General features: G+C 42.1%; 1 protein-coding gene across 1 annotated transcript in view; it reads right to left on the reverse strand.

Moving 5' to 3' along the window:
• Nucleotides 1-307: 307 nt before the first annotated feature.
• Nucleotides 308-15,087, reverse strand: part of PIWIL3 (piwi like RNA-mediated gene silencing 3) — a 37,651-nt gene continuing 22,871 nt past the window's right edge. Inside the window, exons 9-21 of the mRNA XM_052654843.1 lie at nt 14,624-14,735; nt 11,084-11,210; nt 10,758-10,875; nt 10,157-10,271; nt 8,888-9,069; nt 8,409-8,481; nt 4,757-4,957; nt 4,522-4,625; nt 3,500-3,570; nt 2,906-3,059; nt 2,113-2,241; nt 1,096-1,249; nt 308-424 (exon numbers count right to left, since the gene is read on the reverse strand). Coding sequence (XP_052510803.1) covers nt 308-424; nt 1,096-1,249; nt 2,113-2,241; nt 2,906-3,059; nt 3,500-3,570; nt 4,522-4,625; nt 4,757-4,957; nt 8,409-8,481; nt 8,888-9,069; nt 10,157-10,271; nt 10,758-10,875; nt 11,084-11,210; nt 14,624-14,735 — 1,657 coding nt within the window. The remainder of the gene's footprint in view (nt 425-1,095; nt 1,250-2,112; nt 2,242-2,905; nt 3,060-3,499; nt 3,571-4,521; nt 4,626-4,756; nt 4,958-8,408; nt 8,482-8,887; nt 9,070-10,156; nt 10,272-10,757; nt 10,876-11,083; nt 11,211-14,623; nt 14,736-15,087) is intronic.

Here is a 15,087-nt window from a genome sequence, read left to right on the forward strand (position 1 = left end):
TAGCAGCTTTACTTGGAGTAGAGGATTCAGACACATTGAATCATAAAGTCTTTGTAACACAGTTGAGTGGTAAATTGTGAGTCAAAACCTTATTGTCAGTTCTCCCACCTGGAGAAGAGAAGCCTCATGTTTAAGTTAGTGATCCTGTTGAAAATAGCTTAACATCTCTGAATCTCATCCATGTCAAGAATGGTTTTAAATTCTGATCATGCATCTGGAAAAAATATTTCAGATGTACAGATACAAAATGAGAAGATAAATGTATAAATTATGTTTTTCAGCATCCCATTGTGCTTTCTTCTGTAGGTTAAAGGTAAAAGAGAGATTTTGACAGAGATTCGTGTGGTTGTTGATGAAGACTCTGGCCCACCAAGTAAGCCAGTTTATGGGCATAATGGCAAGGAGCAGGAACTCGGATGATACCCTTTAGGAGAAAGAAAAAAAACATTTTTTTTTTAACCTTTATGTTTACTTCCCCTAAGTTTCAATTTTTTTTTTATAGATATCCAAGTTTCAAAAAGTAGATTCAATTTTGTACAGTTTCACAGACATGAAGGAAAATCAGTATCAAAAAATTCCACAGCCACTGTGGAAAACAGTATGGAGGTTCCTTAAAAGCAGAAATAGAGTTCGCATGTGATCCAGCAATCCCAGCCCTGGGTGCATATCCAGGAAAGAAGAAAGCTTCAACTCAGAAACATGCATGAACCCCAGCAGCACTGTTTATAACAGCCAAGACGCAGAAGCAACCTAAGTGTGTGTCAGCAGACGAATGGACAAAGTCGTGGTGTGTTTCTCCGATAGAACACTCACTCAGCTGTAAAGAGTGAAATGAGGCCATTTGTGGCCACAGGGATGAACCTAGAGACTATCGTGCTACCTGAAGTAAGCCAGAAACAAACATTATGCTGTATCACTTATATGTAAAATCTAAAAAAGCAGGGTACAAATTAACTTATTTACCTAGCAGAAATGGACAGAAAACAAATCCATGGTTACCAAAGGAGAAAGGGCAGGGGAGAGGGATAAATTAGGAGTCTGAGATTAACAGACACACACTACCAAACTGAAGAAGAAAAAAAAAAAAAAACTTACCGAAAAATTGTAGTACATGTGGCAGAGTTTGTAAGTGAGACCCTGTACTGCATCCGGGCTCAAGTAAAGTGTGTCGTGGATGACGTTATAATGAGTGGGGGTAACAGTACCAGTACCTTCTCGCACAGACTGACTCACAATGAAAAAATCATACCTAGAATTATAGAACGTGTCGGTCTCACGCTTATTTTAGAAGAAAAATGATGCAGCAAAGCTAGTCTCTGGAGTAACACTAATTTATAGAAGTCCATTCTACTGAGCTTCCTGTATATTTAGAAGCCTGGCTAACTGTTGAGTGATGACTTGCTAAAGCACATCTGCCAAAGACAGGGAAATCATCGACGTGATTAATAACACTCACGGGATCTCCACTCAAAAGCATATGTGCTGATGCCTAGAGGCAGCACACTTCAAAATAGCACATTAGACGTGGTCATGGGGAATGTGATTCAGGGAAAAATAGAAGTTATCTGTCTTTCAAGTCACCAGAATAGATTCAAACGCCCTAAATTACGTAAGTGGTAAGGTTAACCGGTTTCCTGTCGGTGTTGAATGTTCATATCATCTTATGCTGTTCTTCACGTTTATCCTATTCTCCACTGGGTTTGTTTTCTTCAGGCCTTTCCTTCCTTCTACCAGAAGGATCAATGTTTCTGCCTTTCTTCAAATTGTGTTCATTTCTCCCTCTCTACTGGTATGAACGTCCTGTTTACTTCTCGCTGTGCGTTTTGCATAACTTTCTTATTTGCATAATTTCTTGAGACGTTCAAAGTGAACCAGAAGCTCTAGCATTTCTACCTAACACCTGAGTCATCTTAGAATGATCGGTATATCTGTCTGGTTTTTAAATTCTGAGAAACAAAATGAAGACCAAAAAAAACTTAACCATCTAACACACAAATCATTTTTAACCCTCTTTAGGCCAATTCTTCCTTTCTCATCCAAATCATTCAAACCTTGAAAAATTCTTACTATTTAAATAAAAGGGAACCTTTGAAATAAAGAAAGGGGGCTTACCATTCTGTCCTGGTCACCTTTAGGTCAACAACTGTTCCTGGAGATGGATTGTTAAGTCTCCCTCCGTCCTTTTCAATAAAAAATCTGGTATTTATTCTTTTCTTGACCACGATGAAAGTTAGTCTGACCCTTAAAAGATTACGATCACTTGTCACTACTTGCTCTGTGTTATCTCAGAAGCATTCAGAATGTCAAAAACAGCCCACACTTAGGAGCCAATAAAGGGAGCCGGCAGGCAGCTTTCTGCCCACCCGTTTGACTGTCTTAGCTCCACTAGCCTTATGCAGGCAGTATAGGAGGAGGTCCTGACTCATAGCCATTCAGATCCTAGGGGAAGGGTCCTTTGCTCCCAAGGTCAGAATTATTTGTACTGTCTATGCTGGGCACCAGGCTTCACGGACAAGCAGATGGGGTCAGAGAAGAGAACTGTGAGAAAGCCCCAGCCCTGGGATGTGCAGAACTCCAGGATCGAGAAGCTGGATGAGTACAAACTACTGACAGGCTGTATTCATGGATGCTGAAAACATCAGAGGCTAACAAGCCCTCCTCCATCAAGGTTTGGCAGGAGATTAGATGAGAAAGATTCATGGGTTCCCATGTGGGGAAACCACCTGCTATTCAGGGCTTCTAGGGGAAAGGTATGTTCTCTCCCCAACCACCCACTGAAGGCTGCTGTGTCCAGCTCTCCAATTCACACACCACAATGGTTACAGATACTCCTCCCTGCCCCTTGCCCCCCCCAAACTAAAATGCAAGACTTATGAAGTCTGCCCTTCACGATGTATACACCTACTTTTGTCCTCTGTAAGCGTTCTCTAAGTAGGTCTCCATCTGTTTTACTTCTTGGTCTATGAGTGCTTGAAGCTGTCCGTCTCCCACTCCATCTCGATACACAATGATAGAACGTGGCAGAGATGAATTTTGCTCACACCAGAGCTTCAGGGCAGCTGAAAGGAAGTCAGAAACCCATATAAATGAACCATGACTTTTAGAACAAAGTGGCCACTATTTCTGACAACGTCTGGATTCTTCTGTCAATACGGCGGCTTGCAGGACACTGCTAAAGTCCTCCGTCTAGTCCAGACTCGACAAGAGTATGGACATTTTGAGCCAGATCGTTCTTTGTGAAGGTCAGAGGCAGAAAGTATTGCTGTCCCATGCATGGTAAGATATTTGACAGCCTCCCCAAACCTCTATCCACTAGACTAGATGCCAATAGCACCTCTGCCCCCCTGTGAAAACCAAAAGCATCTTCACTCATTGCCAGATGTCCCTGAGCTGGGAGTTGGTGGGGAGGGGGGGTGGGGGGCGGTGCAGGGGGAGGGACTGGGCACAAAATCTCCACCCAGTACAGACTCAGGCCCTCCAACATCCACCAGACACTGACTATACAAGCAGGTCGTCAGCCCCTTGACGAGCTCCTGCCCCGATTGCTGGATGATACACTCAGAGAACCACCTGTTTGGAGAAAAATAAACCATTAGCTTGGAAAACAAGATTAATTCAGAATCAACATGATGAAGTTAATCTATGCACACCGCCCCCCGCCCCTCCAAATTCACTGTCAGTAGCTGAAGATCCAACTGAAGATCCATGTGTTCGTGCCCCTGCAGTGATCCAAGTATTGGTCTCTCCCATATTGTAGGCATTTTGTAACATTTTGAATGCATACAAATAGTAAGAGAGAATGGAAACAGCCATTAACATTAGCTACAAGTTATACATGCTTTGAATACATATGGTTCTGACTGTTGCAGCTCCTGGGAAATTCCACTAGGTACAAACCCTGGGTTTTCCTGGAGACTCCTCCTCATATTTCATAGGTCAGGAGTCATCCTTATGAATCGATTAAACAGCAGTTCATCCATATGAATCTGCTTGGAGGGAACAGTTTTCTTCAAAACAGCAATAGATACCGTGACCAGTGCTCAGCATATCAAGGACAATCACCTCTTTGCCTCGCTGTCTATCCCCTTACTACACTTTTGTTCACTTCAGAGTCTTGGGATGGCCTGGTAAACAGTCATGACGTGTGTTTGCCTCATCACCTGAATGTGCACTCAGTGGATGGGGTGAGGCATTCCGGCTCTACATTTTCACTGCCTTCTCAGGATTTGCACGTAGCAAATGCTTGTAAGGCCCCGAGAGCCCTGCCACGACCACCATCTGACCCGCAGGACTGCCCGTGCTCACGCAGGCATTGTCTTAAGCGACCACATTTGCCACCGTTGTTACGCAGCAAAAGAGAATGGCCAGAAGCTTCCACACAGAACGTTCTGGGAGCCTAACTTGGCCAGAAGGTCAGGAAAGCCCATCACTAACCTGTCCGTGGATCTTGCCAGCAGTGGGCATGAGGGCCACCTCTCTCATCTGGCCTCCCCACTAAGCACTCCCAGAGATTTAACTCACCGCGTCAGGTCTGGATCGATGCTTGCCACAAATCCTGCGACCGACTTCCGCCGACGTTCAGTATCGTGGAAACAATCGATACCGATGAACATTGCATTCTGCAACTTAAGTTTTAAACAGGGTAGAAGATTGAGTTAGAACAGAACACAAAGCAAATTTACAATTTAAATAGGACCTTAACAAATTCTGCCAAAGAGGGATGAAAGGAAGAGAAGCCAACAGAATTCCCTCGTACTCCTATGTCCACCTTCCAGAGGGCACCTCCCAGCTTGCAGTTCATCTGCAGAGCAATTTTGGTAGCGATGGTCACCGGCGTCTTAGGTCTGTCCAAGGTCCGTTTCAACACACACTGGCTTGGAATTGGGTAATTGATGCACAGATATCTTTTTATGCCATCGTAAATTTCCTTGTTGTCAGTGGGCAGCAGGCAAAGGACCTTGAAAGGAAGCAAACGTGAAACTCCTCCCCAAGATGCAAGGACATGATGACGCCAGAAACGGATGCTGTGTTGAGGAAGCTACGTAGGCGGACCACTGACAAAGTAGAGCCTGTTTAAGCAGATACCTGAGTGCATGAGCGCGAAGGGTCTAGAGTCACACTTCATCCAACAATTGTTAGTGTGAACGTACGGAAGAGACAGGCTGTGAGGTATTATTTGGAAATACGCATCAGTCCCTTAAACCTGCTTAAACGCTTTTATGCTGGTCATTTGATTTCCAGGAGTTTATCGTGAAGTTGACATAGTGGGTTAAGAACATGGACTGTACTATACCATCATCAGGACAGTCACCATCGACAGATGACCACTATGTGTGGGGCACTCACCAAGCATTTTACTTGATTTGGTTAATTATCTCAACAGTCTACTTAGAAATACTATTATCCCCATTTTACCCTCCCCCCAACACCAGCAAACAAATCTGGGGAGTTGTTATGGAAATTGCCTGATTTACAAGGTTCCAAACTCTCACCAGCACCTCTGATAGGATACTAAGCAGTTAGGAAGGGAGGTTCCTGCTTGACTTGTTTCTGACTAATGGGAAAAAAATCATCAATATATTCTTTTCAACATAATGATACTTACAGAAGTTTTTGGCAGACATTATCAGATTAGGGCAATTCTTTTCTCATTGTAGATTTAGCAAGTTTTTCTTTTTACATGAAAGGGTGACGTGAAAGTGGCTCAGTCCTGTCCGACTCTTTGCAACCCCATGGACTGTACAGCCCAGTTCTCCAGGCCAGAATACTGGAGTGGGTTGCCATTTCCTCCTCCAGGGCATTTTCCCAACCCAGGGATTGAACCCATGTCTTCTTCATCTCCTGCATTGGCAGGTGGATTCTTTACCACTGAGCCACCTGGGAAACCCATGTACATACCTGTAGCTGCTGCGAATAGTGACCCATGTGTATGTATACACATACATTACATATATAATGAAAAGGAAAGAATGGTTATATGTAGGTAGATACAGAGGGCTTCCCAGGTGGCACTACTGGTAAAGAGCCTGCCTGCCAATGCAGGAGGCTTTAGAGATGCAGCTTAAGCCCCAGGTAGGGAAGATCCCCTGCAGGAAGGCACGGCAATCCACTCCTGTCTTCTTGCCAGGAGAATCCTCATGGACAGAGGAGCCTGGTGGGCTACAGTCCATCGGGTCACAAAGAGTCGGACACGACTGAAGAGACGTAGCACAGCGCAACACAGGTAGGTCTAGAGAGGGGAAAAGAATGTTTATAGAAATGTGATAAAATTTACTGAGTGGGAAACCTGAGTGACGGTGATAAAGAGAGCTGTACTTTCCTCTAAGTCTGAAAATATGAAAAGCAAAAAGGTTTTAAAACCTCACGAAAATAGTGGAGGTTTTACACTGGATTGATGTGCACTCATTTTTAAAACAAAAATGATAAAAGATCCTCTACTTAAAACAATGGGCACTGTGTTCACAGTTGGCATTTTTACTGCCAATATTGGATTTTGAGGAATAGGTGGTATTATGTATTAATATAAGCTGATTACTTTATTCTTTTTGCCTTAAATTATTAACTCAGTAGTAGATTTCTTTTCCTTCCTAGTTTAAAAAATCTATAGTTTAAATGTACTTTTATTTCCTGTATATCTGCCTTACTCCTCCAACTCACACGTTTATAGGAATTAAACTATTATTCAAACACTTACGCTTCCTCATCATGACCTGTTTAAAACAGTGATCTATAATCTTGTCTGCACATGCCATAAGGAAAATAGTCCCGAACTATGTGAGCACTTATGAACTCTTCTAGTATCACCACCAATTCACTTTAACATTTGGGAAGTTAACATTTACTTTTAGCTATAAATATGTGGCTTGATGTCTTCCCATCACATTCAGTGGATCACTTTACACAGACTGGTTCTGGCCCCCCACCCACCCAATGCCACACAGACTTTGAAATTTGTGAGCCACGTGGCTTCACCCCTGCTTATACACATGAATTCCCCTCTGTTTTGAGTCTAGGGAGACTTCTGTTTATGCCTAAAGATATTTTGCACATAATTTCCAGTTGCTGTTTCATCAGTCATTCCAGTTGTTTGGAGTGTATATGATTACAGGCATGTTCTCCCCACCATCTGAAACAAAAAAATACCTTAAAATATTTAAGGGGCACCTTGAATAAGAGATATTGTTCCAAAAAGCAAAGCCAGGATAAATGGGTAAAAGTGGGACACGTTCCCATTGAAGATACAGATAAGCTTTCTTAAAAGACATCCCCACAGTTAGAAAGGCAGTCTCTCACTTTCCAGGCAGATGCTCAGTGGACAAAGTCATGTCATGAGTTGGGATGCAGACCCACCACCATGGCCTCTTCAATGCCATTCTACCATGTGAGTCTTTGCTGAGTCCCACCAGAGGCTTCCCTGCCCTGAGAAGAATTAAGCATGGTGTTCAATCACAGTGACAGGAAGCAAGCACACAAGACTTAAGAACAGGATTTCAAAAGTAAGACATTTCATTTGAGTGTGATAATGGCTCACAGAAAGCAGCCACCGTGCATGTGTGCTAAGTCACTTCAGTTGTGTCCGACTCTTTGTGACTCTATGGAATGTAGCTCTGTCCATGGGATTCTCCAGCAAGAATACTGAAGTGGGTTCCTATTTCCTACTCAAGGGGATCTTCCCACCCCAGGGATCGAACCTGAGCCCCTTATATCTCCTGCATTAGCAGGCACGTTCTTTCCCACTAGCATGGTGACTCACAGAAGGTAGCATTCAGCGTAGTCTAAAAGGTTCCCTGGTAGAAGCTGAAAGGAGAGAGAAGTCTAGGCTCTGTGGATAAGACAATAAGAAGAATAGCCTGGTTTTGTGATCAAGAAACAAAAGATCCCTTTTAAGAGCATTTTGGATGATGAAGGAACAATGTGAGATGAGTTTGAACAAAGCACCCAGAGGAGGAAGGAAAAAGAAGTAACTTTAGTAATTTAGGCACAACACTTGTTGACAGCTTGGTCTAAGACATCGGATGGGGAAAAGGAAAGATCCCAAGAGAAATACCAGACAAAAGAAAGGACACTTACTGGAAGAGACCAGATCACAGACTTTGCAGGTTATAGCTGGAGAGAGAAATAGTACACGTGACTACCATAATCCATATTACTTAATATTTTTATGGTGTTTTTCAGTTTGAGACTTAAAAATTAACTCTAAGTCCTCAAGCCTGAAAGAATGAGCATAACACAGTGATATTAGGTAGTAGTTAAAACCCCAAAGTCTGTATTGAGCTACATTACAGGGGTAAATTTCTATTTTTTGGCTAATTTGGGAAACCAATGGCAATATCTCAATTCAAAGATATTAATACATACAAAGGCAGCTCACTCACTAAGGAGGGGGCACACATCACAGAGACACTTACCATCTGTGTTTTTTGTGAAGCATGTTTTTCTAAGGTTCTTATGTAAGATTGGACTGTATCAGCTGCTTCAAGCCTAGAAAATAAGTATTTCATATTTCAAAAATAATGAACAGTGAAACACGTAACATTTTACACAGCCAATGACACATGATACAAAACAAGATAAGCATTTCAGCTGAAAGTTTTTAAGGCAAAACCAAGTTCAGTTTTTGGAAATAAGACTGGAAACTAGTTTTTACCATCTCCACCCCCCCGCTTGCTAATTCTTGTGTCTTCAAGATGAAGCCCAATAGCCAGAAATCTACAGATCCCAAGGGTCTGATATTAATACATGCAGGCTGGAGCAGACTTTACTTTTTTGCTCACACACATTTTAGAGTTTGGATAACATGTCAGAGTCCTACAGTTTCAGAAGTCTTTCCCCTTTCAGATTGCCAGCAACCAGTTTTGAAATCACAGATAATTTCTGCTCTACTTACAGTTTTGCATTTCTGACAGTTATGCCCATTTTGGGTGTCACTTTCTGTAGATTCTGCTGCAAGGTCAGGGCTGTTTCATAATTTCCCTTAGTATAGACTATCAGCCAATGATCCAGTGACACCGCTCTAAGTAATGGCACCTCCCTTGTGTTTTTTGACCAGTCTGCTTTATGGTTGTCAAACTGGAAGAGAATTCCAAGCCATGGTATAAAATTCATTAAAAAAGAAAAACTGACATCATCTAAGATCCTTTCCATTGTAAAAGCTGTGATATTTCCTATTGGAACATTATCATTTTACACTTCAGTCATGATAGGATAAGTTTATTATAACTAATGTAAAATCTGACATGTTTTCAAACATGTTTGCTAAAAAAGTAACCGCCACCCCCCTCCGCCCCGCTTCCCCCATCCCCATAAGACAGAGTTATAAGAACTTGGACAGAGTTCAAGTTTTAAACATGAAATTCTCATTCATTAGTTGATCCTTGAAAGCTCCAAAACATTATATTCTAAACAAACGTCCATTAAAATCAAGAAATCAACAAGCCACTTGCTTTCTGCTGTCATTATGACACTTATTCAAAATGCTGAGGGATAAGGACAGGTAACGCCAGACTGCATGAGACAAATAAATATTCCAACTGCACGGGCTGGGCCTTCCCTGGTGGTCCAGTGGTTAAGGCTCTGTGCTCCCAATGCCAGGGGCTCAGGTTCAATTCCAGGTCAGGGAACTAGATTTTTCATGCTGCAACTAATATCCAGTACAGCCAAATAAAAATTGTTTAAGTATATGGATCTATGAAATCACAAACAATTGAGATGAGAATACTGGGAGTATTAAACATTGGCTTAAAAAAGCAGTCTCAAGGAAATCTTTGTCCATTGTAGACTTCAGCAGCTGATCTAAAGTGTTAGCTATTTTTCCTCAAGATATAGGTTAGTAACACTGGAGTTCTACCATGGGTAATTCTGGGTTATTTTGATTTTAGATATTTAAGGATAGTGTGACTCTTTAAGGATACATTTGGTAGATTATTTTGCTGCGAGAGAATGTATACAATACTATTAATAACAAAGATATAATATGTAACACATGAGTTTACTATATGCCAAGCATGTTACATGCATTCTTATTGAATGTTGACTTGTCCTCTCATAGAGAAAGGACAGGTAGTCTGGAAAGAGTTATTGACACGACCAAGTTAGTCCCTCTTTGGGTTGCTAGTAATTTGACCCAACTCTGACATGACAGTTCTGAAGCTCTTACCACCCTTCTTCCTTGGTGAATTCTTACATCTTGCAGAGTTCTTCCAGAAAGGGACAAAAACCCCTCCTCGAGTTCCAAATTCCAGTCTCGAAGCTCCTTCTGCACAGTATTATTTCTGAAAGAAAAGACATTTCCACGTGACCAAACCCAAGAAAATAAGCAAAGACAATTATCCATTTGCAAAACACAAGTCAGTGTTTCTCTCATCTAAAGATCCTCATTGCTTGTCCTTTGTGTCAAGATGCTACCAATAAATTCCCTAAACTCAGCAACAGTCTTGTCTTTGTTCTCACATTTGTGCGGGCACTCAGAATCTATTTCAGTCTTCCCCTCGCAATGACAGAAGAAAACTAGTTGCCCTTCCCTCCCCCGTCTCCTCCCAAATATAATTTTCTTTCCAATCATCACTTTTTAATTGAAGAAATCTGAGATGCCAAGTGATCCACTCAGGTCTTTACTTCATACTCCCAGACAGAAAAGTAGCACTTACTCCACTTGGCTTGTGGGATCTTAGCTCTCCAACCAGGGGTCGAACCTGTGTCCTCAGCAGTGAAAGCAGAGTCCTAACCACTGGATCAGCACGGAATTCCCAAACACTTACTTTCTTAAAGAGTCCATAAACGTCAGCAGTTTATGCTGCCTTCTATCAGGATCCATCCTCGTGTGAGTGGACAAGTCTCCCATCATTCTGGAGTCTTTACGCATGTCATCCGTTAAGCCTTTAAAAGAAAAAATCTGAAAGATAACATGCTCAACAAGCAAGGATAGATTTGTATTAGAGGAGACTTAACTATTGTGTCCGGAAGGAGGAAATCAGAGAGCACACAGGTCTGGGTCATGTGGAATCTTATGAAAAAGCCTGTAAAGTAATATTGGTGACTTTAAAGAAGGGGTGTCTTTTATGAAGATGGGATAAATCTGCAGTACCTGTCAGGTGGCACAACTCAGGAACCAGCATGATAGGCTGATGAGGTGTGTCCTGTCGGCTCTTTTTCCATTTGCCTTTGGTGATCAAAAGCGGCTGATTTAAGGTAGTGACCACTGTACCGTACCGCTGTTGGACAGAACAAACAGTGGCATGACTATTAGCAAAACCTTAGTAACGCCACATAAATAGGTGCAAAGGTATATTTTCGGATCACAATTGGAGGCCCAGAGGTGTAGTGATACAGTTTCCCCAAGTTCAAGAAAGCACCAAAAATATTCTAAATGTCCTCTTGATTTGATGTCCCAGGGATCACTGATGGCCAAGAGGAGTAGGACACCCACCAAACATAATGGAATTATCATGCTACCCTTTTTAATATAGATGTAGATAGGTGAGAGCCTCTCGGAATATGTATTTCTCACCACAGTAATGCCTTGAAACTTTCTAACGCACATTGAGAACTTTCAAGAGGATTCCCATTAGTAAAGTAACAGGAAACAAAAAAGCCCTGGCCACTTTTTAGAGTGACAGTTATACATCTATTCCCAGCATTCCTCCTTGTTTATTTGCCCTAAATCCTTAGCCCTGCTTCCAGTAAGGAAGTTCAGTACAGTTCGGTTGCTCAGTCGTGTCCGACCCTTTGCGACCCCATGAATCGCAGCACACCAGGCCTCCCTGTTTATCACCATCTCCCGGAGTTCACTCAAACTCATGTCCATTGAGTCGGAGATGCCATTCAGCCATCTCATCCTCTGTTGTCCCCTTCTCCTCCTGCCCTCAATCTTTCCCAGCATCAGGGTCTTTTCCAATGTGTCAACTCTTCGCATCAGGTGGCCAAAGTATTAGAGTTTCAGCCTCAGCATCAGTCCTTCCAATGAACACCCAGGACTGATCTCCTTTAGAATGGACTGGTTGGATCTCCTTGCAGTCCAAGGGACTCTCAAGAGTCTTCTCCAACACCACAGTTCAAAAGCATCAATTCTTCAGTGCTCAGCTTTCTTCACAGTCCAACTCTCACATCCATACATGACCACAGGAAAAACCATAGCCTTGACTAGATGGACTTTGTTGGCAAAGTAATGTCTCTGCTTTTGAATATGTTATTTAGGTTGGTCATAACTTTTCTTCCAAGGAGTAAGCGTCTTTTAATTTCATGGCCAGTAAGGAAAGGCATCTTCTATGACATCACATACAGAAGTTCCTATCCCTAAGGCAGCAAATTCTTGTACAACAGGGTGCCTGTACTCTAAACCCAAAGTGGAGATTCTTCATAGATTTTGTTCTTAAGCTGCTTGTTAGCAAGGTCCTTATCAGTAATAAGTTAGCCACATGAATTGTGGTATCATCTGGCATTTAAAGGCTTCCCTGATAGCTCAGTAGGTAGAGAATCCGCCTGCAATGCAGGAGACTCCAGTTTGATTTCTGGGTTGGGAAGATCCCCTGGAGAAGGGAAAGGCTACCCACTCCAGTATCCTGGCCTGGAGAATTCCATAGACTGTATACTCCATGGGGTTGCAAAGAGTCGGACACAACCAAGCGACTTTCACTTTCACTTACTGGCATTTAAGCTTCTGGGAAATTCAAAAGGAACTTGTTCCCAAAATGAAAACTCCAGGCTGTACAGGCCCAGAGAGCATGCTTTAACTTACCCACTTTGGCAAAGAAATGATATTGAGCTCACTACGTCTGTACATGGAAGAGAACTGTTCCCTAAGTTAGGTTCGTCAGCCTACAACTTTCAGCCTAAGGGACCTAAAGGGCCAGTAAGCTGCTTTTACCTCTCTTCTAATGTCACAGCCTTGGAGTCCACTTGTTAGGATGGTAGAGCCACAAAATGGTAACAGATGGGATCTCCGAGCCTTTAAGAGCCAGACGTATTCAAGCCAGAAGTAAACCTTTTACAATGAACTCACTGATATTTCAGTTTGCAACTCTGGCTGGGAGGGATTGGCGGCAGGAGGAGAAGGGGATGACAGAGGATGAGATGGCTTGATAGCATCACTGACTTGATGGACGTGAATCTGAGTGAACTCTGGGAGTTGGTGATGGACAGGGAGGCCTGGCGTGCTGTGATTCATGGGGTCGCAAAGATTCGGACACGTCTGAGTGACTGAACTGAACTGAGTGCCTGTCTCCTCCCAGAACAGTCCCCAAACCCGCTCCTCCCAGATTCCCCTATTTCAGTAAATAAAGCCACCCTCCACTCACTTCCTCAGATAAAGCCCAAAGGGTGACATTTCGGTCGTCCCTTTCCACCACTTATCACATCCAAGCCTTCGCTATGTCCTCTCCATACTTCTCCCACCCTACTCCAGACCAACCACCATTTAAGTCGACTGACTTAATAACATTCTCACGGGTGTCCCTTCCTCCATTTTCATCCCCATGCAGCCCATTCTCTGTACCTTAGATGAGACATCTTACAAATATCCGCATAAGTTGACTGGACGATAACATCCAATTTCTCTCAAGAATACTCCACCCTTGTTTGGGCTCTGGATACGCCATGCCCATCCTGAAAATAGTGTCTTTATACCATCTCTTTTCCTTCATCCACACCCAGCTTGCTCCTTGCTGACACTGGGTATCAGCTTCTCCGAGGAGCTTTTGAAGAATATGCAAACCAAGTAGCCACAGGACACTCTCCATAATGCCACCCAATTTTAGTTGTCTCCATATCCCTTGTAACTGTTAGAATAGCTTTCTCCTTTCACCACCTCTCTGTCCACAATGAGAATGCAAGTCCTTTGAGAGCTGAGAACTCAATTGTTTTACTAATGTATACCCAAGATATACAATAGGCATCCACTAAATGCTTTAGGGATTGAAATGAACAACCAATAAGTGTGAAACACAAATGAAGATGTCATAATAACCACCCCTTGAAGGGAGGTCAGAGGTCTATGTACCTACAAATTCCAAGTAGCTTTGGGTCCCAATATAATACAGGCTTTTTAAGTGTCAATGTATAACTTTTTAAAATTTATCCATTTATAAGTTCTTTCCATTTGTCACATATATCTACCATTCCTTTCATTATCTTTCTTTTATGAACCAAAACTAGAAAACCAACCTCACCAACTGGCCTCAGTTTGTCTTTGTGAGCACTCAAATTAAAAATAGAGGAATCCGTGAATTAAGAGATTTAACACATAACAGGCATCGTTTCAGATTGTAGTTGGTCATTCTTTTTGAACCAAGTTGTATAGGGCTGAAGCTCCTCCGTAACGTTCTCATTTCTGAAGTTCTACCATATTTTATATTTTCTACCTAACAACTCATCTATGTATTTAAAACTACCATTGCCACATCTAAAACTGACAGGGAGGGCCATCTTGGAGCCATTCTAATTATGTGACTTTACCCGATACACAAGGCACTGGAATACACGGATAATCGGCATAAGCCAAGCTACGATGCCCCAAAGGGAGAACATATACAAGTATATACATATGTATATCTAAATAAGACTTGAGACTTATACTTAACTATATAAGGAAAATTTTTTAAGACGAATGTGTTTAAAGAAAATTTCATACCTCCTTGTAGTAGTCTACAAAGGAGATCTCACTGCCATCTGATTTGGTAAATGTAGAGCTGGGGGACATCTCCCAAATAATATCATCCACTCTGTAGGTTCTGTTATTATACCTGCAGAATAATCATGGAATATATGGTATTCTTCCTGACTTTAGCGCATGGAACCATGTAAAAAAGAAGTGGTTTAAAATCCTGCTCTAATTGTAGGATGTATCAGCTTTGTTAAGATTAATTCATATAACATGCAATTCACCCAGGTAAGTGTGAAATCTAGTGATTTTTAGTATATTCACAGTCATGCATCCATTAACGCAATTTTAGAGTATTTTCATCAACCATAGAAGAAACACCTTAACTATGAGCTTAACTATACTTGACTATAAGCTCATAGTCAAGTATAGTTAAGCTTAACTCTACTTAACTATAAGGCACCCCCTTTTTCCACCCAGACCTTAAACCACTA

The sequence above is a fragment of the Budorcas taxicolor genome, chromosome 17, assembly GCF_023091745.1.
Source record: "Budorcas taxicolor isolate Tak-1 chromosome 17, Takin1.1, whole genome shotgun sequence".
NCBI lineage: Eukaryota > Metazoa > Chordata > Mammalia > Artiodactyla > Bovidae > Budorcas > Budorcas taxicolor.